Raw genomic sequence first — 23718 nt, forward strand, 5'->3', positions numbered from 1 at the left:
ATAACCTACTTCTTGAAGAGGACAAGAAAGTTGAAGAGACAGATCAATATTCTCCACCCCTGCAGTCACAGAGAATTTGGCAAATAAAAATCCAAAGTCATTTTAGGAAGGAAATTATAGCGTAACACACTCCATGCTACAAGTCAGAGCTCTCATGGCACTAGAGAAGAGGAGCAAATAGCACAAGACAGTCCATCTGGCAGATAGTCTTTTAGGAATGAGAACCAGATGAGGAGCATAAAAACAGCCAGGATACTACTCTAATCACTGCCTAGGCCAGAACAGACGATCAGGCTTCCAGGTTCAACCCTCAGCTCTACTCTCTTCAATTTGCACTCAAAGGTTATGCAACACAAGGCAGATTTTACACTATAGTATCTTTAAGCTGTGATGACTGATATAGAGACTGGGCTAGTTCAGCATCAGGGGACTGAAAAGAGCTTCTTTAATGGCCTTCCTTCTTGTATATGCCAACAGAGGACATACAATTCCTGGAATTGATTTTTCTTTTTTAAATGCCCAAGGATATTGAGAATTTTTCCCCTAGTTGCCCTGGTTTGGGTTTTTTTTGTGCTTTAACAAAGCTTCTATGTGTGTGGCTTGCATGTTTTGTAAGGGTATTACCCTCTGAAGTAAATTGCATCATTACAGTAAGGTAAGGCTTTGCAACTGTATCTAAGGCCAAATGTAAGGCAATTACGAAGCTGGGACAAGAATTCAAAGTCTAAAAACACCAGAGCAGAGCCCTGCTTCTTCAAATTAGAGAGGAAGATGACAGGACTCAGGTCAGCTGAGGTTATATCAGAAAAAAAAAGTACAATTAATGTTGCTTCAAATTTAAATACTGCTCTTCGGCACCTGGCATGCCCCAATTGGAACTGATTAAAAGTATGTGCTTAACGTCATGGATTTGGACATGCTCAGCCATTCCCCAGGTAAAATGAGGCCTCATTAACACTTCTGTTTGTAATGGAGGAAGAGAATTCATGCCCAAGAAAACTGGAGCAAGTATCTTTGGCTGGATGACAGGACTGGACCTTAGAGAGGTGAGAGACTGGTAATAAAAACAAATGTCTCATCTCCAGACACTACAGACTTAGAATTAGATGTATTCCACCCCTAACTATGTGTTTCCAAAATAGACGGCTACTATCCAAATCAGATGCCAACACTAGAAAAGTGAATCATGCTCTAGAAAAGGCCTGTGTTTCTATCCTCACTGGTAAACTTTTTCTACCACAGACCTATATAGCTAGACCTGAGATTAATTCTTCCCCAGTAATCTGAGATGAGACAATCCCAGCATGTAAGTAAATTTGGTTTTTTAAATCTGGTTGTCTTAAATTCTGCTTAGGTTCCTACTAAGGACAACGCGTACACTTTTAGGAGAGATATTTTGTCACTCTTTTGCTTACATCGCGAGGCCTAGCTGCGTCTTGAAAACCTCCTTCATGCCCTAAGTGTACTGCTAGAACCAAGCTAGCCGAGAATTCCTGGAGATCTCCAAATTGCAGGCACTGTCAAGCTGGAGTTCCTGCTCACCAGACAGCTTCTGCAGGAACCTGTACTTCAACCTGGGATCAGGCTTGCAACATATCCTTCCCAATAATGCATCACATCAGAGCTCTTCCTGGTAGGACTTCAGGGTTTCTGCAAAGAGCCACCTTGGGTCACTTCTGCATCACGGAGTCATTACCACAAACAGATGCAAGACAGCTGGAGACCTTGGAGCTGCTCAGGCTACAGGTAGCAACGTGCTAGAGGGCACTTCAATTACCAGGCATACCCAATGTATTCACACTGCGGGGCTGTGCCAGAGCCACCCGAGGTGGTGCTTGTACAGGCAAGTGACACAAGCATCTTCACTCCAGTAGCTAAGTGGCTGTTGATGAAAATAAAGCCTTCACCACAACCAAACACCTTGTTACACTCTTCCTTGTTGCGACCAAGTTTTTAAAAAGGAAGGTTGAGCTGTGCGCAGCTGCTGTGGGCACTGGCATCTGCAAAAGCAGAATGAGAGTGTTTAGAGACACCTTCTCATAAAAGAAGTCACAATGGTGCTAGAGAACTTCCCTGAAGACAGGCGGAATGGGCCAGGCGGTCTGATGGGAACAGAGCTACAGATTGGGAAAGACTCTTTCCTAATTTTACTTCAGAAGACTTGTGTAACTGTCCCGAAGAAAGAAAATCCGCCTGCGTGTTAATTAGGATTCTGTGAATCTCTAGGCAAGATAAAGAAGGAGAAATGGAGCTCCAAGAGCAATCTTAACATCTGCAAACTTAGCGAGTTCTCACTACTCCTACGGTTCAGGAAATTACAAACACACTGTATAAGAGGATTCACTAGCTGCAGTTTGCTGAATAAAAAAACCACCAAGGTCATACAGCTAAAACCTGAAATAATAGGTTCTCAGTCTTCTCAAGGGTCAGGGGAGTACATCACTAATTCATCTCTGCTCCTTAGCTGGAGCATTTTCAGTAGGTATTCTTAGCTTCAAAGAGAAGCCTTCTTAATCCAAAATAGCTTTACAAGACCTGACAGAAAAAGCTAATGTTCATAACCCCCAATGAGAAATATGCTTCCACTGCAGGTACAGGTGTACAGTGGGGCAAACACATAGCCAAAACTCAAATTCAGATGGTATGTATAGTATTTGATAGTCATTTTAATGATGGCAAGCATTTTCAAGTTTTGCACTGTCAGAGGATTTCTCAGTGGAGTTCCACAAAAAGTTTCCTCAGAAAAGAAAGGCTTTGGCTACTTCTGGTTTTGCATCTTAACCCACTCTCACACTTAAACTCCTTTAAAACAGTTGAGTTTCCCACTTTGCTTAAAAGCCAAAGTCTCAAACCCTACTTTTCTACATTGATACAAATCCTCAGCTTCACTTCCACAGACTTTAATGTCTCTGTTCATTACTGTTTCTGCTATATCCACTTCTCTACAAAGTGCCACTCAGTGCTGGAGCTGGTAGCCCTACAGTAACAACAGCTAGGGCTAGGAACCAACCTCAGTAAGCACCTGACCTAGAGAAGGCAAAAGCCTTTAGCAGAATAACTTGTGAGTACCTTCACTTCTGTGAATCTTCACGTAACACCCGTGGAAAAAACAAAGGGGAAAAACTCTCTCCTCTAAACCTATCTGATGTCTTAGTCTATGCTTAAAGTCCTTGCAGACACTGTTTCACATTCAAACCATGTTTAAAGGAATAGGCATATACTTAAGTTTGTTTAGAAGACAGCCAGGAAGACTTATAAATCTACTGTAGAAGCAGAAGGGGAACAGGGTGTGGGGTTGTTGCTACTAGAACATTAGTTGCCATCTAATTGGATTAGCATGGATTGGGCTCTCTATGTACTATGACAAAGCTTGAGCTTAACCACTTAGAGATGAGTACACCTAGGTACAGCCTTAGTGAAAAAAATCTGTTGAGCAATATCCAATTTTAACAATATTCTAAATGTCATGCAAGCATCCCCCAGATCCGTATGTAGTTTACATAAACCAACTGAATAGCACATAACAGTAACCTCTCATGCCAAATAATCCAACATACATCCAGATCTCATGTACTTCATTTCCTTTCCTGCCTGAAGTACAGGTTGTGCACCAAGAACTCTAGGACTCCTTTACTCTTTCCCTCAGAAGTGTTTTATTATTGACAAATATTTCCATTTCCTTTATACTCTCCAGAGACCCAGTTGCCTCTCCAGCAAAGTCTACCAGAGAGTCACATTAACATATCATATGATCAGAGAACAATCCTTAAATCTTAACTGATCTTAAAATGTCTTACTAATTAAATTAATATATTCTTGTCCGGCAGCCATATCTGGCAATTGTTCAGCAGACAACCTTCCCCTGCTGGCCTGTTCAATGCAGCCTATGGGTATTTATTTTTGTTCTGGAAGCAAAGCTGGCGAAGCCAAATTCATGTCACTGCATACATCACAAGCATCTCCCAACTATTCCCCAGCCATGCATCAGAATTTGGGAATTTTTCTTTTCCTATGACTAAGCTGATAGAGGAAGAGATGGAGCTTGTTCAACAAGCCATATGTCATGTTCTTAGCTATATCACCAGCTATATCCTACCAGTTAGTATGTCATAGGCCAACTTAGTCAATGAAAAAAATAGGGCTTGGTTTTGGGGTTGTTTGGGTTTGTTTTTTGTTTTGTTTTAAGAAAAAAAAAAAACGCTCTGCATTCATAGCAAGTACAAAATTTCATCAGTTTTCATAGATCTGCATTGTGTGAGAGATTCAGTCCCTGGTCTTTCCTCTTCAAAGGGCTTTCAGGAGTACACTGACACTTCTAGACACACATCAGTCTGCCTTCAGGCCTATCAGTATATCAGCATTTTTTTTTAATTTGTCCAAGAGAGACTAAACTCCTCATGCCATGAAGTTTCAGTATCTGCTCCCCAGCAATCTTTTGACAGTGTTTGGTGAAAAAAGTCCTTAGGGAAGTCCTGCAGCCCTTGCTAGCAACATCTGCCTGATCTGCTCTCAATTGTCTCATCTGTTGTTGGTCGGTCACCTAACTATAGGCTGGGGAAATAACTATTCTTTCTGCTCCCCTTTTGTAATTATTTACAACATAGGGCTTACGCACTTCCTTACACATACACTATTCTGTGATTACATTACCTAATCAGTAATATAGATACAGTACTCATCTATCTCACCAAGGTGTTAGGAGAACCTGCAGGATGAGAAGGAGAGGACACATCTTGATCCCATAATGAAGATGCTATACTTCATACCTGCTAGTAATTAAAAGAACAGCACACAACTGCAAAATGTATGGTTAGTTTAAATGGATGGGAATTAAGGGAAAAGAAAAAACAAACAACTCACAAGTATACAGAAATCCACTGGAAGTGTCTTAAGTTGAGTTGCTTCCTGAGGTACTTACGGAGCTGTGAGATAGCCTTCCAAGAAGCCAGCTGCATACATGATATCTTCATTGCTTAAGGTCTGACTGCCATAGCCTGCTCTGATCTCCAGAACTCCCCAACCTGTTGTCTGTATAGTGTTGTTGTAGAAACCATAGGCATCTCCACTCCTGTCCAGTGTATTCTTGACCTGAAGTGATTTTTCAGCTCTATTCCAGTACACGGTTGCATAGCGGATTTCTATGGTGGAGAAGAAAGGGGGCAAGGGAAACAAACAAACATGAGTAGGTATTTACTATCTAATGTTGAAATGTCAAGACAATATTCTGGCATTAAAAATTAGTTTGATCACTTTCCATCAGGTTTATTTCTACTATGGAGAGACACACTAATGTTAACATACTGAAAAAGTGGCATAAGAACTAATTGGAGTTTTACCAAGACAAAAGCTTACAGATAAATATTCTCATGTTACTCTTCCAGAAGTTATATACAACTCTTTCAGTATAGAGCTCCAACACAACTGAGTCTCGACATAAAATTCAGAAAAGTATTTCCTTACCTGACCCAGAAGAAAATCTGTACAAATCTTATTGAAAGTAACTCTAGAAGACAGCATGCCTTAGCAACTGCAAAGAATTATAAGCTACTGTTGACTTGTACCTAATCTACCTAAAGATTCAAAAGGCTACAAAAGTCTTCTAAATTGTCTTTCTGGGCAACTAATCCTGGAGGTGGCATTACCGAACAAGAGCACTAGAACTCAGTAGATCACAGGCTTAAAAACAAAAGCACCACAGGCATGCAATCCTTTATAAGACACACAATCCCTATCACCCAGCCAGAACAGAATTGATCCCAAGTGTGAAATGAATGGGAAGGAAGGGCACTAGACTGCTCAGAGTTCTGCTTTGACTGCTGTTTAAAGAAACATTCTTCATTAGTTGGATTTTAATCCTGCTGAGCTGAAGAACAAAGAGCAAGGTAAACTGCTTTCCAAAATAAAAGAAACAAACCTACAACTGTAATTCAACCTTCCCTAAGATGGGACCTGGTTACATCAGATCTCTATTCATGACTGATCAAGTCACTACTACACCATTGCAAGTGAAAAGATTTATTTGGAAAGTTTTAAGGTATGAACTCATAAACACTTACAACTAGTGAGAAACTAGCAATGTTTTTATTCCCCTGACTCCTCTCCAGTGTGTCGCAACTAGTCCTGCCAGTTTACAGCAAGAAATTACAATTTGGTTACTACTCCTCACAACAATTCATTTTGTGCATCATGCCCATAACAGCTGAAAAATAGAGCGCTAGATCTAATTCTGGATGATCTCACACAATATACTTAGTATGCATGCTATGATAATGGCACTATAAAAAAAGCAATATAATACCAGCACAATACCTAATGCTCTTCAAAAAGCTGTAAGTAAAATGTCTGTGATTAAGCAGCTAGTTTGATTTCAAATTAAGTGCACTCACTTTATTCAGTACTCTAAAACATAACAAAGAAGCTGTTTTTATGAAGAGCCATGACATATTTGAATAAAAAACCAAAAACATTTTCCAAAAACCAAACTCTTTCTCCAACTAATCACTTTTTGACATAACAGTTACTCAGTTGCTTTAAGCCAGTTTTCATCCATTTTACCAGACTGTTGAATAATCTGTGCCATTCAACAGCCAGAAAGCTGTTCTCTCCTAGTGTTCCACCAAGAATAGCTAAAAGAGTTTCTGACTGCGAATCACAGAATGGCTGAGGTTGGAGGGGACCTCTGGAGATCATCTTGTCCAAGCCCCCTGCTCAAGCAGGGTCACCTAGAACAAGCTGCCCAGGATCATGTCCAGATGGGTTTTAAGTAACTCCAAGGACAGAGATTTTTACAACTTCTCTAGGCAACCTATACCAGTGCTTGCTCGCCCTCATAGTAAAAAAGCATCTCCCGATGTTCAAAGAGAACCTCCAGTGTTTCAGTTTGTGCCCATTGCCTCTGGTCCTGTCACTGGGCACCACTGAAAAGAACCTGGCTCCATCTTCTTTACACCCTCCCTTCAAGTATTTTTACACATTGATGAGATCCTCCTTGCACCTTCTCTTCTCCAGGTGGAGCAGTCCCAGCTCTCTCAGCCATTCTTCACGTGAGAGATGCTGCAGTTCCTTAATCACCTTCATAGCCCTTTGCCACACTCTCTCCAGTAGCTCCAGATCTCTCTTGTACTGGGGAGCCCAGAACTGGACCCAGCACTCCAGGCATGTCCTTACCAATGCTGAGCAGAGGGGAAGGATCACCTCCCTTGACCTGCTGGCAACACTCCTCCTGATGCAGCTCAGGACATGGTTATCCTTCTTTGCCACAAGGGCACAGTGGTGGCTCACGTTCAGCTTGGCGTCCACTAGGACCCCCATGCCCTTTTCTGCAAAGCTGCTTTTGAAATGGTCAGCCCCCGGCATGTACTGGTACATGGAGTTATTGCTCCCTGGGTGCAGGACTTGGCACTTCCATTTGAACTGCATGAGGTTCCTGTCAGCCCATTTCTCCAGCCTGTTGAGGTCTCTCTGAATGGCAGCACGACCCTCTGATGTATAAGCCACTCCTCCTAGTTTTGTATCATCAGCAAACTTACTGAGGGTACGCTCTGCCCCATCACCCAGATCATTAAGGAAGATACTGAACAGGATCAACTACTGGCATACACCACTAGTTACTGGCCTCCAGTTAGACTTCGTACCACTAAGCACTAGGTCAGTCTTCACAATGTACTAGAGACACTTCTCATGTGAACAGGAAAAGCATTGGCAAGAACAGTATTTTAATAGGGAAGGAACTGGGTTGTTTTTTCCCCCAAGTTTATGAATAGATGTTTTTACATTAATCTCTATTTAGACATGAAGTCATTTCAGGGACTTGGAACACAGTGTTTAAAAACATGTTTTTCATCTGCCAGGTACTGGGACTATTTAAAGGACTGAGACATGACAGACTTTGGATAAGTCTTCAAGCAGCTATAATCTTACTTTTCTGTTGTCTCCTTAACTATCTTCTAGTAATACATGGGGTAATTGCTACTTTAGCTTAAGGGTAAACATGGGAATCACCCAGACTGAAAAATCTATAAAAAGAACAGGCTGATAAGAGTCATTGCTGAAGAGAGCCAAAGACCATCTTACAAAGCTAAAGCTCACATAAGCAAAGAGGTCAGGGAAAGGGAGGTCCTGTGAAGAAAAGGTGCAAGGGTTGGTGCAGAACACAACTAACCTGTGCAGCAGTGAAGGGGAAGGCTGAATCCAACCAAGAAGCCCACTGCAGGGCAGAGGAGAGACAGGCCACGTGCCCAGTATACAAAGACAGCTGAGGAACGGGTAAAAAGAGCAAGAACAAAGTATGGGAAAAGATCTTCTTCCCATCTCTTCAGCAGGCTGTGGAGAGATGGCAAGTAGTCAAGAGGAACCAGGGCAGCTGGGTGTTCTTATTAGTGCTTACAGACTAAACAGGTATATCAAAAAAACTTTCTTCTGCCTAAAGCAAAATAGCCATTGCTTTCTTTTTTAAAAGAAGGCTGATGCTGGTGCCAGACAGACTGATCTGACACAGGTATTCTAACACGGCAGGCTGTGTTTCTTTGTTTTATGCTCTGCCAGAGCATGAACACTCAGAGCTATTTTCAAAAGTCAGAACAAACTTTAAAATTACCCTTGGAGTTTGCCCTGCCCCAACTTCACTATATGACAAATTTAAACTGAAGAAAACCAGGACTAGAAGAAGATGGGAGAGAAGGGGAAACATTAACTTACAGGATAATTTGCAACAAATCTGGAGAGGCCTTTAGAAGAACAGCATCAAGGTAGCTATCATAGATGTGGCTTAGTGATGCTGGAAAAGACCATTTCCTATTACTGACCTCCCCCTCCCCCCCCAACTCATTCACTCATCATCCCATTTCACCTCATTAATTTTTATGACAGTTTCTGGAAATCTGATTGCCCTGGTCTAAAGTGTCAAAATACCAACATATGAAATTCCTATGTTTATTTCAAGGAACATACATATAATCATGCAGTAATTGTTATAATTTAGAAGAAATGTCTCTGTCTTGCTACAGATGGAGTTAAAACTACAAGCTTATAAATCTGTGTACACTTAAAATATGCTTATACTACAATGTAATTGAAGCATTTGCTGTCACCCAGTCTGTTACAATTTTAATCTGCGTTCATCCAAACTAGCAGCACTACCTTTGCCAAGAAAATCATCCAGAACTGAAGTATAACATGGAATATAGATATAGAAGAAGCAACTGCACATTTCCAAACAAACCCATGCGTGTCCTGCAACAACATGAACCTTCCCCTTGAACAATGCTGGCATTTTTATATTTATTTTTGGAGGGTGAGGCAGGGGCCCCAGCATCTCTTATTCCAGCAGTTGCACTGGTAACTTCTTAAATGTGAATCAAATGCAATGTCTCCATGAATCTACAAATCATCCTTTCATCATCAAAGTTAGAATTCCCAGTGTGCAGCTGAGAAAGCTGACAAGTATTTTAGCCTATTGCCTGCTCTCAGAACTCTGAAGAACAGAAAAGACTGTGATAATCTGTGGCTATTCCGTAACAGTATTGCTTAGAATAACCTAAATAACAAGCCAAAGCACACACTATGTACTGCAATGAATGACTCAGAATCCCTGGGGATAGGGTAGGTCAGCGGAGTCACGGAGTCACCCTTCCTCTCCAAGCAGTCAGCCAGCCAGCAGAACTGCATGGCATCAGCGATGCGCAGTTCCACCACAACGACCAGCGCACTGTACGGTGGGAGACAAAAGTGGAGAAGTGCAATGACAAAACAAGCTTGGAAATAAACAAGCATTCCTTCTCCTTTCTGCAGTCAGTAGGGACTAGGACGAACCTTCCCTCAAATTGCCTGTTTTTAAAGACACATCAATGCTTCTGCCAAATAAAGATCCAGAAGTAGGGACTATAGTTGGGAGAGTGCTGCAATTTCTTCAACAAGTGAGAAGTATCTGCTTTTTGCCACAATTTTACCCTAAATAATGGAAAAATGAAGATATATTTCAGCCGTGGCTAGGAGGTGGTGGTAGACTCCTGGATTTTCAGGCTGAAGTGTCAAATCTGTTCTCTGCCTTTTTGGCTCAATACAGGCATTGCCAAGGTTATGTTGAAAGTGGAGCTTGTCTTTTATTTGGTGGCAGCGGGAGAGTGGAAATACATACATGTTCATGAGAACATAGAGAATGCAATTAAAGGAAATACTAAGTGAGAGGACAGAGGCAAGATGAAAAAAAAGAAGCAATCAGATGCTGAAGAGGACATGAAAGAGTAGCAGTAACTTGTAATGAAAGAACAGAATTGACAGATAAGATGAGGAAGAAAAACAAAAAGCAGTACAGCGAGATGGCCCAAGACCATCTAACAAACACACTATTTGATAACTGCCACTAATATTTATTAAGTAAATTACACCTACAAAAATAACACCTGATATGCCTTAAGAATGCCAGTAAAATTTGTTTGGCAAGATGCAACAGCTGCTTTTCCTTATGCTTTCCCAGCCATAAGTTGGTTTTGAAATATACGTATATCTAGATAGGCTATTGGACTTTCTAATTAGAAAAATTAACAGACCTTCCTTTTCCTCGCAGATGAAAGAGCTACAAGATTTGGGGGTGAGAATTAATATTCATATTTTTCCTTAGTCTGAGAAACAAGCTAACTCACAAGCAATGAAGCACTGGTTAGGCTGCATGTAACAAGCTGAGTTAACAACTGTGAGCATCTCCTAATAATAGGAAAACCATTGGTTTCCTTAACTACTAATGTTATATATATATATATATTATATTATATATATTATTTATCTTACATGCTTGTTTTTATGTATGGCTTTTCAAAGGTGAAGCCCTTTTTTGTAGAGGTGTTCAGATGTACTTCGTAGATTCCACCTATACACTCTCCACTAAATAAGGAAGCCATCAGTCTACTGTTTCACTGAAAACTAGTTTTGCACAACTCAGAAACACAAAAAACCTAGCACAAAGTTGCACATCTCCTGTTTCCAGCCTACCCTCTCCTACAGCTAATGTTTAGTAGTAAGGATTATATTAGCACAGTATAGCATTTCAATATTTCAGGTCAACCATAATAAGGAGCATCTGATGTTTCTGTTCAATTTTGTAATTCGATAAAGCTTGTCCTATTTTCCCGTTAAAAATTTTAGAACCATCCTTTTAACTGTTTAAAAAAGGTTGTATACCTCTAAAGTACAACTAAGACTTCAAAGTACAGTTATGATTGGAATCCATTACAAAACAAATGTTAAGTACTTCAGGACTGCTTTAGAGATTAGCTTAAACCACACAAGAACTTAATACGAAACGCAGTAATTTTCAATTAAAGGAGTAAATGCTTTCTTGTTCTGCTTGAATATAAGCTATTTGCATTTTCTATTCTACTGCCCTTAATTCTTCCTATTTCCTCATACATTTCAGGTCTAAGTAATTTTTTAATTTGCCTCTAACAGACCTGTCATTATTTGAAGCCTAATCCCCTGATTTGTGCTTACATGAGAGAGACCCAATATTCAAATGAAGTATAAATTAGGAGTCTGAGTTTTGTACGGTTTTCATGTTCATAAGGATACTTTACTAGTAGAGCTTAGCTGATGCAGAAAACTTGCCAAAACAGTTATAAGTCCCCAGTATAGGTCATCCACAGAGGAAACAAAAATAATAATTTCACAAGTAACTTCACTAATCTCATAGTCCCTAAATTTAAGTCATTTTTAGCAGAGAACGTTCTCTAGAAACAGTTTCCAAACAGTACAAGGAAGAATCTTCAAGGCATTCACAATGCTAAAGAACAATGAACCAATTAGAAAAAAGAAGTCTAGACAATTCACAGTGCTGAAGGCCAAGTTTACTCCATTAAATAGCCTAAAGGCATTTCTATTTGCTACTTAGCAGTTTTCTACCAGCACTTCAAGTATGATGTGAGGAATCAGTCAGGTATTAGCTGAAACTACTTTATACCCTAAACTTCCTTTCACTCCCTCTTCATGATTCACAGTTGACCCTTCCTTCAGTCCTGCTAATATAGTACTAAGAGTTTTTGCCAGTTCAGGTAAGGTTTGAAAAGTAGGTCTCCAAGATGAGGTAGGACTGTTGGCAAAATGAGATGCTTGTAACATTTTGGACATTAAAACAACTGTTACCTTAATTTCTCCTTGTTTTGTGGCAATCAATAAATTAACGAGGAATTTCCTAGAAGGTAAGCACTGAATCCAGCCCTTAAGATCTTCAGAATTCGTTGACAGCAGCAGCAGAGGGATATATTCTCCTGCTGAGATTTGCTCCTCAACAACCCTACTATTACCATCAGTACAAATGGTATCCAGAATTCTCTAATGGGCATTCTGCTCTAGATGCCTGCTGTCACTAATTTTTCCTGATCCTCCAGAGGCAGCTTCACTTTCATGTACTCCACACTTGCTCAGCCTCTCTTAAATTCCCTCCTTTAGTGACTTCTTTCCCTATCCTTTCAGTTGCTTGTAAACTTGTTTCATACTTTAAAATTAAAAAAAAAAAAAAAAAAAAAAACACAATAATCCTATGTTCATACCTGACCAGCATGTCTTTTCAAGCACATAGTTAGCTACCAGTGTGTGCCCCACAGGTGCAATGTTTCTCAAACATACCAAGCAGCAACTCAATTTTTAATCGGGAAGCCAAGATTCTATGGAAAACTGTGAAGCTCACCAAAATGTGCCATTATGGCATTTGCCAAGTTCTGCTTGCATCCAAATCTGACTATGAAGTTGCAACAAAAATAAAGCTCTAAAATCAGGAGACAGAAAAACTATAGCGGTCACAGAGGAAAATCAAAAGTGTTACAAAAGTTTCAGTTACTGAATTACCCTAATTGGAGCCTTACAGCTTTGACTAAAAAAGTGTATTATGCAAACATATGATGAAAAGCAACATGAGCACAAAATTAGCACGAAGTAGTGTTTGTACCGTAGAAAACAACTTCAATATTTAAGTTAATCAGATATTGGTCAATTACTTACTCTAATGGCAACGCAACTTTATCTACTCAGAAAACATCAGATCATGCATAGGTACAAATTCTGAAACACAGGCGATGACCTATACCCACAAGCCAGCACTAAAACCTGTGTTAACGATGCAAGTGGCGGCATGCTGTAGGCCACAGCACCGAAACAAGGTGTCCACCCTAAATTATTCCTGTGCGCGCATATTACAGTAAAACCTAGCAGCACTGGGCGCTCAAAGGAGCTTCCCATCTGTTAAATTCTGAAGTTTGAGTCCCCTCGCCCGCTCCGGGAAAGATGTTTTGAAAGCATGCAGGAATGAAGTGCCAGCACTTAACACCCACCAGGCACCACGGCCGAGCCTGCCCCAGCCGCCGGGCCACCGGGAGCCCTCGGAGCAAGCCCATGGGGCCCCTCCCCGACATGCAGCGTCCCTCCGGGGGGTGGAGGGGCTTAACCGCCGCAGCGGCCCCGGCACCGCCGAGGGACGAAGCCCCTCGCCGCCTCGCACCCGTTTCCAAGGAGGCACGGGGGCCTTTCCCCCCGGAGTGAGCCGGGGAGGAGGCGCAGCGAGGAGCAGCTGCCCAAGGCGAGGCGCGGAGCCCGCCGGGTCCCCCGGGGCGGGCCCGGGCGAGCCGCGCTGCCTCCTCAGGAGCTGCGGCAGAGCCCCGGGCCGGGCTCCGACGGCGGGACAACGCCCCCCCCCCCGCGCAGCCGCCCGGCACCCCCGGGGCGGGGGGCAGCCCCGCTGTCTCCCTCCCTTCCCGCCCGCACCGACGAGGGGGCTCCGGGGTGAGGCCCCCCCCGCCGCCCCCTCAGGGCCGGCCTCCTGCCCGCCCCCCGCTCCCCTCACCTCACCTGCTCGGCCCCCCGCCGCCGCCCACAGGAGGACGAGCCCCCAGCAGCAGCACACGCCACCGCCGAGCCGGGCCATGCTGCCGCTCCCCCGCACCTCCTCTGGGCACCAGGAGGCGGCGGGACTTTAAGAAGTTCCCTCGCTTAGGGCAGGTCTCGCCGCTGCCCCCGCCTCCTCCGGCGCCCGCCCCGGCCCCGGCGCCCCGTGCTGGGGGTGGCCCTGCCTGGGCGAGGGCTGCCCCCCGCGCCGGCCGCCCTCTCCCCTCCGGGTCCGGGATGTGCCCCGGCGGAGGCCGGCGCCGGCGGCCGCTTTTCACACGCCGCTTCCCGCCCAAAGTGTGGTGGCAGAGACCCCGAGGCCGCCCCGCCGGCCCGGACTGCACGCTGCCCTCTGCGCCCAGCCACCTCGCAGCCCGGCCTGCTGGCGGTCGTGGCAGAAGGCACTGGGGAAGGCGTTAAGTCCAGCTGGGCGGCAAGCCCTGGCATCTTCTTGACCCCGGTGCTTGTCGGGAGCCCCCAAAGCCTGGCCAGGATGTGGGGTTCACGGCAGGCCGAGGTCGGGCCTCGCCACCATGCTGGCTGGCCTCGTGTGGCATGAGGCAGTGAGGAGGGAGCCCCAGGCTGGCGCCTGCTGGGCCGCTGTGCTTGCCAAGGGTGATTAACGGAAAAAGGGGTGACGGTTGATCAGGAAAGGCCCCATAAAGCAACAGGAGTTAGGTGGTGTCTTAGCAAACTGCGTTTTACATCAGAGGAAGAGCAGCTTTTGGCCCTGTTGAGAACACCTGCTGTGTGCATCCCAGCAGAAAAGCTGAGGGATGGTCCTTTGCTTAGGGTTAACAGACAGGGACAACTTCCCATGGGGCCTTCCATTCAGATCATTTTGAGGTGCTGCCTTTTCTTCTCCCCCAGTGTTGGATATTCTACTACTGTCCTACAAAAGCCATTATTAGGACTTTGTATTTTGGTAATTGTTTAAGATAGTTCAAATTTGATACCAGTGCCTGTAATAGCCTCATATAACAAGGTCGCATGCCAAATAGTTCAGGCAAATAGCAAGACTTGGCCTCAAGCCCGGGGTAAGTGCACTGTAACACTACTGCTGGCTGCAGGGATCCTTCCATACCCATCGCTGTTTTGTTCTGGACAACTTTTCACTAAGAGATAAGGATAACACACAGTGCTGTTGCTTTTTTTTTTTTGCCTCCCCAGTGAAAAATAACTCTTAAATGTCTAATCATGAATGCAGGCTGTGTTTGCTTTGGAGGAATATTTTCCAAAGGTTTTTCCAAATGAGAAATTCACCTCTGTCACATGCTGCTCTCAGTTTGACTGTGTTGGTGGAGTAAAATACAAAATTATATTTTCCATGGAATCCTCTTTATAGGATTACCACAGGAGAAAAAAAAAAAAAATATTTAAACCAAGATTCTCTGCGTACAAGTGATGGGCATGGCCAGGAATTGGAGGCACATGCAAACTAAGATAGAGAGCACAAATATACAATGCTGAAACAGGAGGGGAGTGCAGATGCATGACAAAAATGAGATGGAGACAAGGGGGGGAGTGTGAATATGACCAAAATTACAAAGCTCTTGATATGTATTTGGAAAGATTAACTTCCACATGCCCCCAGCCCAGGGATTCATAGAATTTTTTTTGGTGTGAGTTAAGTTCAAATAATGGTGATGGTGCAGTCGAAATCCTTTCCACTTGGAGAACAAAATTATATCTCACACTGGGTTTTTAATATAATGTTTCACTGCTTAAAAAAACCAGGAGTGAATGACTGGACCTTCAGTGACAGATTTCTGATGGTAGAGGGCTCTTTGATCTAACATTTGATAACAAGATGCAATGGTAAGACATTGAATCTAAGACAGATTCAAACCAGAAACCAGAAGCAAATTTTTAAAAAGGGTAGTCAAAATTGATTTTATTGTATGGGTGGCAGATATGTGCAGAGACAGAACAATGTAGAAAACAAACCTACCAGAAGATGGGTCCATCAACTCATTGCTAAGGTAACTATTTATCGTCAAAGAATTATATGAAATTTATGATCTGAAGAATGCAGGAAAGAGAAGGGCTACTAAAACTAAACACTGTTTAATTGTCTCAGTCAGTGTCAGCAGACATTTGCTCTAAAATAATTTGTATATCTCAGAGGTGTCAAGGATGGAATCCTAAAACTCCTCTTTAAAAGTAGACTTATGTCACTTCAAAGATTAGAGCAACTCTCCTTAAGATAGTAGTAGTGGTGGGCTTCTTCAGGCTTGAGGAGTCCAGCGCTTGTCACTGCATTACAGCCACGCTTGCTGAGCGTATCAGAGACAGCAACCAGAATAGCCCAGTGGTGCCAAGAAGCACAGCAGTCGCACCCAAGAATGCAGACATAGAGACGAAGCTTTTTGATTGGCACCCCAGGGCAGGAAACAGCAGACTTTATACTCTTTTACTGTACTGGTAGTCCTCTTAATACATACGAGTTTTAGAATACCAGACATTTTTTTCTATCCTTACCCCAATGAACAGTTCCATTAGGACACAGACCGAAGAAGTAATGATATGGTATTAGTGACAGTCCAAGTTTAAGATTGGTTACATATAATCTGAAAGCTGTGGCTGTTGGTTACATGCTAACCACTATTTGTGTCTATATTGTATTCCTGGGTGTAGGAATTTGCATTCATTAGACAAGAGCATAAGCCCTACAACATCTCCTGATTTAATTTTTCCAGGAATCTTTGCACTTCAGATCTGTCTGTTTACACCTAGGTTGTTCTTTTTGTGTGTGTGTGTTCTTACAAAGCCAGTTTAGGTTGATAAAGAAAAAATACAGGCAACTGGCTTGCTCTTTTTTAACATTTTTAGGTTGTTTACTTGGACAAAAATGCTGTTCAAAACCATAAAAAAAAGATTTTGCACCATGTTTTATGGTTCAAATACTGGCCAATATTTGACAATGGTGAAAGAAGTAGCTCTGCTTTGAAAGCCACCAATGCACAAGAGGCCTTTGCAAAAATTTCACTCACTGGTTATTTCTTCATGTGAATGCTGGTTTTCTTTTACATGTGTTACCTGTGCTTTGGTTGTTTTTTAAAGCTGTTTTTAAATGCCATGGTGTCAGTTAATGAGCGAGTCATTTCAGTAAAACCTGAGTTCCGCCTGGTTGTGAAACTTCATCCAAAAGTTGAATTGAAAGTTTCTCAGGTTTAAGAAATTCAAATAAGTTTGTTTCCTTCATTTCTGTTGCACTTCTCGTTTGGGGACAGAAGGAGAAGTGGAGGAAAGATATGAAAATGTCTGGTTTTGCAAGATTTCCAGTTTCATTTTGCAGGCCCAAGAGATTCAGATAAGCTTTAGAAACCATACGACTTCTGGAGTAATCTCCCAAGGTAAATAACAGAACTGTTGTCTCTTGAACAAAGTCAACTTGATTAAACAAAACATGTCAGAGACAGGGGAAAACAACACAAGAAGCAAAATGGCAACATATCCAGGATTTACATATGATATGTTTAATGTTATTTTCAAATATATTACAGCAAATCTTTCTTCAAATAAAAATTACAAATTAAATACAACATTTAAAAATCATTACAAATTAAGGCTTTGCTGTGAATATTTTCAGAAGTGGATTACTGAACAGGCTATCACATTTAAAAACCAAACCAAAACAAAAAAAAATATTTTCCAGACTCAAGTGCAGATATTTGCATTTACCTCAAATCAGGCTGCATGTGTCCTACTGAAGCCATCCGACAATTTGAACATTACAGTGAAGAGAGGTTTGGTTTACTGATAGCAGGTCAGATGGTAGAAATGATGCTTGAAAAGGTATTTTCTTTCTCCTCTAGCTGAGAGTATAAACCTCCAGCCTTCACATGAAGTACTCCGGAGAGTTGCTGCAGCTTTTTGAGTCATACTAGACATCCAGTTTTAAAGATATGAAACAGACTTCTCTGTGCTGGCTAGTTGTAGGTATTCCAGGGTACCTGATCGGTAGCTAGCTACCCGTGAAAGCTCTCGTGTCTTGAACCCTTCCTTTTCCCTTTTCTGAAGAATATTTGTTATCATCTCTGCTAAGTCATCTTGTAACCGCTGCTGATTCTCCCTGAAAGTGACAGGATGGAAAAAAAATTCAGCGATTTTAGTGATTTCCAGCGATTTTAGTGATTTCCAGCGATTTTAGTGATTTCCAGATACCCAGTGGTTTTTAAACATTTCTATCCTGTGTTTATCTTCATGACCTTCACACACTACCGATAGAAAGTGTGGGCAGAACCAAATTCAGGTTCTGGATTTGGGAATAGAATTCAGGATTTACATATGATTTTTCCAGATAGTACGGCTCACTGTCTCTGCACAGGAGGTCTGTAGCTGTGTCATTATCAACCTTAAAAAAATTTCAGCATCATTTGCATGAAAAGGAAGACATGGATTAGCATAACTCCAAATCAAAATTGATTCTAGCTGTCAACACCATTACTGGTGCCAGCACTTCCACTATTCAACTTCAGGTGGCCTTCAGTAACAGAGTTGCCACCTTTTCATAAATTTCTGCAGTGTGTCTGGCTTTTGCTGGAGTACCCCACAATTTTAAGGAGCAATTTTATCAGTGACAGCCTATATGAGGAAGTGAAAACAAAAACATCACTGTCCACTGTAATCCAGCTCAAGAGGTACTTTCAATGGTTGAATTCCAGAAGAATCACCAATTCGATAATTCTGATAGTCTCAACTGATCATATTAATTCAAAAAAGGAGTTCTAACTTTACAAAAGTGTAATTTCCTGCTCAGCCCAGAGGCAAACACTTGTACTTTAACTAATGGCCTCAAGTTGTACTGAAACACTGTCATTTCAGAGCAGATGGCAGCAAATTCCCACTTTACACAGGAGTTTAGAGCAGAAAGTGAGGAACTTCCACATTTAGTGCGTTTGCAGGAAATAATGCAGTATTCATATGCAAAATACACATGAAATAAGCGCAACCAGTGATCCTCACTTCAATTTTGCATAGTTTCTCAAAAACAACACTTCCACTATTACTATATTTTATTCAATACTAATGCAAAATGATAGCTCAGTTCTAGGCCATCGGCCTCATGTTTTTTTCTTGATAACTTACCTCTTATATATTAGAAAGTAAGCTTTTGTTCAATTTTTAAAGACTTTATGCCTGTGCAATACTACATTAACTTTGTCTGCCTCTTCTAGCAGATTACTGATCAAAATCCTCAAGTTTCATTCCTCCTACAGATTCCCCCACAAGAACTCACAGGCATAGCATGTATTACAGAGAGCTGCACATTCAGTTGCAGTTATCCTCTCACTGTACTGTCACACACAGGTGCCATTAGGACTAAAGTTTCGGAAATATTAATGGTTTTCATTTTTCTGTCCATCTCTTGCACTTACCACATCAGCAACTTGTCCTGTAAGTCTTATTTCCCTTCCAAGGAAATGAACCTGTTAAGCGCCTTTATATACAAATAACCTTCAGCATACGCATGGTCCCGTGTCATGAATATTTACAGGTTTATATGCACATACACTGTTAAGCCTCTAACTACTGAAGACAAGTTGAGTGGTATAAAAAACCCACAACAAGTGCCAGGGAGGACCAGCGAAGGCTAAAGCGCAAAGACTGGGAATTTCTCTTCCCTTTTCATAGATAAAGACCATCTTACACAGAGGGAGGTGTTGGGAGACTGTATTTCTTGTCCTCAGTACCCGTCAACCAGTAGGTAATCTCTGTTCCTCTGCCCTAAATATGTATGACAAAGAAGAGAAAGCACAATTTAGGGATTAGAATGCAATTTCCTGTAGTTAATTTACGTAAATAATACTGTATTGCACATGCCATGTTTGTCTTTGCTTGTTTTCAATAACTGATGCTCACAGCAAAGGATTAAAAATCAGATGTAAGAAGAAGAATAATGGGGGAGATGCAGCTCCACACCCGCTCCCTTGTTCCATGACCTGAAACACACGGCATGGGAGAGGTGAGCTGTGCTGCCTCCCATCAGCTCCCAAGTACAGACGTCTGCCAAGTGTAATAGACTGAAGTAAATGGATTGGTAGATAGACAGTCAGATACCAGAGCATGAGCAAATTAACAATAGATTCAGCTTCCCTTCCATCAGATTAATTCACTCCACAATTTTCTGTTACAAATGGTATGTTTCATTTATTCTCCACATCTTTATGTTGCTTTAATTTATGACTTAGGGAGCTCTTCATTGCCTGCATTGTCTTTATAGAAGTGTCTTCAACCACTAGAGACTGTGATACCAATTGATCTGTAACCCTTGTTCCCCAGCTGTTAAGTAAGTTGCGGGATACTCTCAGCTATATAATACTTTTATACTATCCCTCTTCTCTGTGTTCATGCATGAGCATGGTAAAGGTTACCTTCAAGTACGTTTCTCCTCTCACTTCATACTGGAATTGGCAGTCTGTTCTTTTCAGGATGTTAATAGTGGAACCACTTACATGAATCCTTAAAGCTAAAAAATAAAGACACAACGAAAGCTCAATCTGGAAATGTACCTCATAATCATATTAAGTATATGTGAAAACTGGTGCTATAGCAGAAGCTCCTCCAATTATTATCAACATAAATTCTGAAAGTCAAATTAAATGAGAATCAATTACACCGCTGTACAAAAAATCTGACTCCGCTACATAGCATTGTATCTAGGGAGGAACAGCTGGTAGAGCCACTGATCTGAAATACAGGTGATCATGGTATCTGTAGTATTTAGATGCCAAAAGGGAAAAGAATAATTGGGAGTGTCCTATACAGCGAATAGTCGTGTGACGACGCTGGGCAGAAGGAAGACAAACTGGCTCTTGGCACAGTTCCCTAATAGTGAAGTTGAAGACATAATTGCTTCAACTTAAAATATGCAGTCAGCGTATTTACACAACAGAGCTGTAATACAATTCTAGGTCGAACTAAAATCTACCATTCATAGAGTAAAAATAAATCCCAGACACATAAGTATCATATCTTCCAGAGGAACTCAGCCATTACGTACTCCCCATTACCAGCACTGAGACATGAACAAGGAACAAGTCTTCATTGCCCACCAGGACAGTGAAACAATTGGTAATCAAAATAAATAGGGCTTCTTAATCTTTGAAGCTTCTGCGAGCTGATAGTAAGTTGCTCTCAGCTGAAAGCAGACACTTCAGTCACGAACTAAGCAATAGCCTTTGGTCCTGTTACACTGTCAGCTAAAATTAAATCCTTACGCAAGCCTGTGGATTCCATCCGCGAAGCTGTGTTCACTGTATCTCCAAACAAACAGTAACGAGGCATTTTTATTCCAACCACACCAGCCGCACATGGACCTAGAAATGGGATGCAGAGAATGAGAAAAAAGGTGGATCAAGACACTATTTGTTTGGAAGGTGTCTCACTGTTGCAGAGCAGTGCAGTATCTGCTGGAGCTCTGCATTCCTCACCAATGACAATACTCTGTACCTCACTTCCCAAAGTATCTGGTGGTCTCCTCTTCCACTCCAAACCAAGCCTAGCTCTGTTCGTCTTGCATAATACAATAAAAGCATAAAAAGGACATGGCTGCACAGTGTTAATTGTATTTAAACACAATTTTTGTGCAGAAAAAAATGTCAGTTTTAGAAGCAAGAGGAAAAGAAAATAAGCTTCATTAGGGAGGGGTGCATAGCGGTGCCTCAAAGGGTTTCCCAGTGCCTCAGTCACTTTCGCTGATATGTTCATCCCCTGGCAGCTGGTGTTCATGTGGTTGTTGAAAGAAACAAAAATGAAAAAATTTCCCAAAGTACTTGGGAACTATCTGCTTGAGCTATCTGCAGTTACCCTTTGAGAAAAATTATTTTTATGCATGAATTAAAACATGAATTCCCACATAGGCTTGTCAGAACTTTTGCCTCCAAAAGCATAAAATACAGGCCTGCAATTTGTGTCTAGACAAGCATATCTTGCCATGGCTGATCTCCACTTTGACCAGGAAGGAGCGATCTGCAAAGACTTATTTGATGCAACTGGCTTAATCATACCAGGAACAATGGCAGTTGCTCTTCCTAGCTACTGACTTAAGCTATGAATGAATGGGTATGGGCTGTTTCACTCTGGGGGAGCAAACCAGTGGCTTATTTACTTCTGTTGCTCTTCCTCCAGGTACACTGTTTTCAACCTGATTCTTCATGAGGAGAGCAGTTGCATATGATGTACTACCAGATCTTCTATGGATGTCTATTCTGTTCAAAAACAAGGCAACAACATTGTCATTGTTGATCTAGCACCACTGTGTACCAGAGTGAATTCCAATGCGAATCCAAACAGGCAGACCCGGGAGATGTCTCAATTCAAAAGACCCCATGAAGCTGAGGATGTCCAGAGCCATCATGGAGATGTCTACTGCATGCCGGTTGCCATTCCTCTTTGGTAAACCACTCACCACCATGTAAGCATCACCAATGGTCTCCACCTGTGGAAATAAAACTAGAACTCACTACCTGCAGGCATAACAAAATACATATTTAGTTAAAAGCAGAAAGGTTTTATCAGATCCTCTTGTTCATGATTAAACATTTCTTCCCTGGACAGCAGGATTGATTAGCTTAAAGTAGCTGTCACCTTTTTGGTATATGAGTGTTTATAACTGTACCCAGCATTCCAGTTAATGAATCTGGGACCACCTAGTATAGAAAATTTGGTATAAGCAGGCACACTGAAAGCATATTGAAATGAGGTAATCTTGACCTGTTTTTTTCTCTTTTGTCTTTGCTTAGAAGGCAGATTCCCAAATTCACCACATCATCCAATTTGATTTGTGTGTCCCCTGGTTGTTAACTGAACAAAAGTGCGGAGCTAATCACCTTGTAAACATCATGATGGTCAAGAATGTGGTCAAAGTTCTTGTAGATATCATTCAGCATATCTACCACCTCCATAGGGGTGCTGTATTTGCAGAGTGTGGTGAAGCCAACAATGTCACTGAAGTAGATAGTGACTTCTTCAAATAGCTCTGGCTCTACCAGGCCAGTCTCCTTCAAAGACTTTACTACTGGCCTGTGGAAATAGAGAAGGCAGGAAGACAGATGAGTAGTCTGTGTTTAATATTAAAGGTATTTCTTCATGCAACCCAACACATCATTGCTTTCTGTTCAGGAAACATCAAATAGTTTGCTGAAAACTGCCACTGTAACTGCATTTTAGATGCCCATAATGCCTTTCAGCCAGGGACCTCAAACCACTTACTAATGTTAATTAATGAGCTACAGCCTTACAAAATCCAAATGTGTTAATAGCCATGAGGAAACTGAGGCTCAGGAAACTGAGCTTCTTGGCTAAGGTCAGAAATAGGGATATTGAGTCAAATGTAAAACAAATTCTGAAACTTCCGACATGTGGACCTCCATTTTACCCACACAATAAGTAAGAACAGACATATTTTTCTGTTTCCCCAGTGCAGAAGTAATTTCATCCTGATAATTACATCACCTCATCCTGATTTCAGGTGAGATATCATAGTCTGATAATTTCATGGAACAAAAATTCAATACCATGACAGTCAATATCTGTTCAGAGGGACTTTCATTTTCATGCATTTCTAAATCCAGGAAAATATCTTTTCCTAGTGGAGGTATTAGAAGAGAATAACTGAAAAAGACCTAGAAAATTATAGGTGTTGCACAACACTGTGTTCCATCTACAATGAGACAATGGAGTGGTAGGAACAACAAAGAGTGGAAGGAAACATGGATTCCTTGTTGCACGGTATACACAGCCAGATCATTTCAAATTTTCCCCAAAACTGGATTGAATAGACCCTTTTTTTTTTTTTTAAGATGAGTCATAGAATCAATACCTTGACTACATAAATACCCTTGAAAC

The 23718-nt window shown here is 41.8% G+C and overlaps 2 protein-coding genes across 3 annotated transcripts in view; both read right to left on the minus strand.

Moving 5' to 3' along the window:
• Positions 1-13972, minus strand: part of PLBD1 (phospholipase B domain containing 1) — a 39930-nt gene extending 25958 nt beyond the window's left edge. Inside the window, exons 1-2 of the mRNA XM_087765359.1 lie at positions 13831-13972; positions 4919-5138 (exon numbers count right to left, since the gene is read on the minus strand). Coding sequence (XP_087621485.1) covers positions 4919-5138; positions 13831-13906 — 296 coding nt within the window. The 5' untranslated portion in view covers positions 13907-13972. The remainder of the gene's footprint in view (positions 1-4918; positions 5139-13830) is intronic.
• Positions 13973-17766: 3794 nt separating this feature from the next.
• GUCY2C (guanylate cyclase 2C) overlaps positions 17767-23718 on the minus strand; it is a 45532-nt gene continuing 39580 nt past the window's right edge. For both annotated transcript variants that reach the window (XM_087765791.1, XM_009475261.2), the window contains 6 exons: positions 22701-22893; positions 22135-22309; positions 21090-21188; positions 20244-20338; positions 19520-19596; positions 17767-17941 (listed from right to left, as the gene is read on the minus strand). In XM_087765791.1, the coding sequence (XP_087621917.1) occupies positions 17767-17941; positions 19520-19596; positions 20244-20338; positions 21090-21188; positions 22135-22309; positions 22701-22893 (814 nt within the window). The remainder of the gene's footprint in view (positions 17942-19519; positions 19597-20243; positions 20339-21089; positions 21189-22134; positions 22310-22700; positions 22894-23718) is intronic.

Source organism: Nipponia nippon, unplaced genomic scaffold, assembly GCF_047370975.1.
Source record: "Nipponia nippon isolate SJK-2023a ecotype South Korea unplaced genomic scaffold, ASM4737097v1 scaffold_3, whole genome shotgun sequence".
Taxonomy (NCBI): domain Eukaryota; kingdom Metazoa; phylum Chordata; class Aves; order Pelecaniformes; family Threskiornithidae; genus Nipponia; species Nipponia nippon.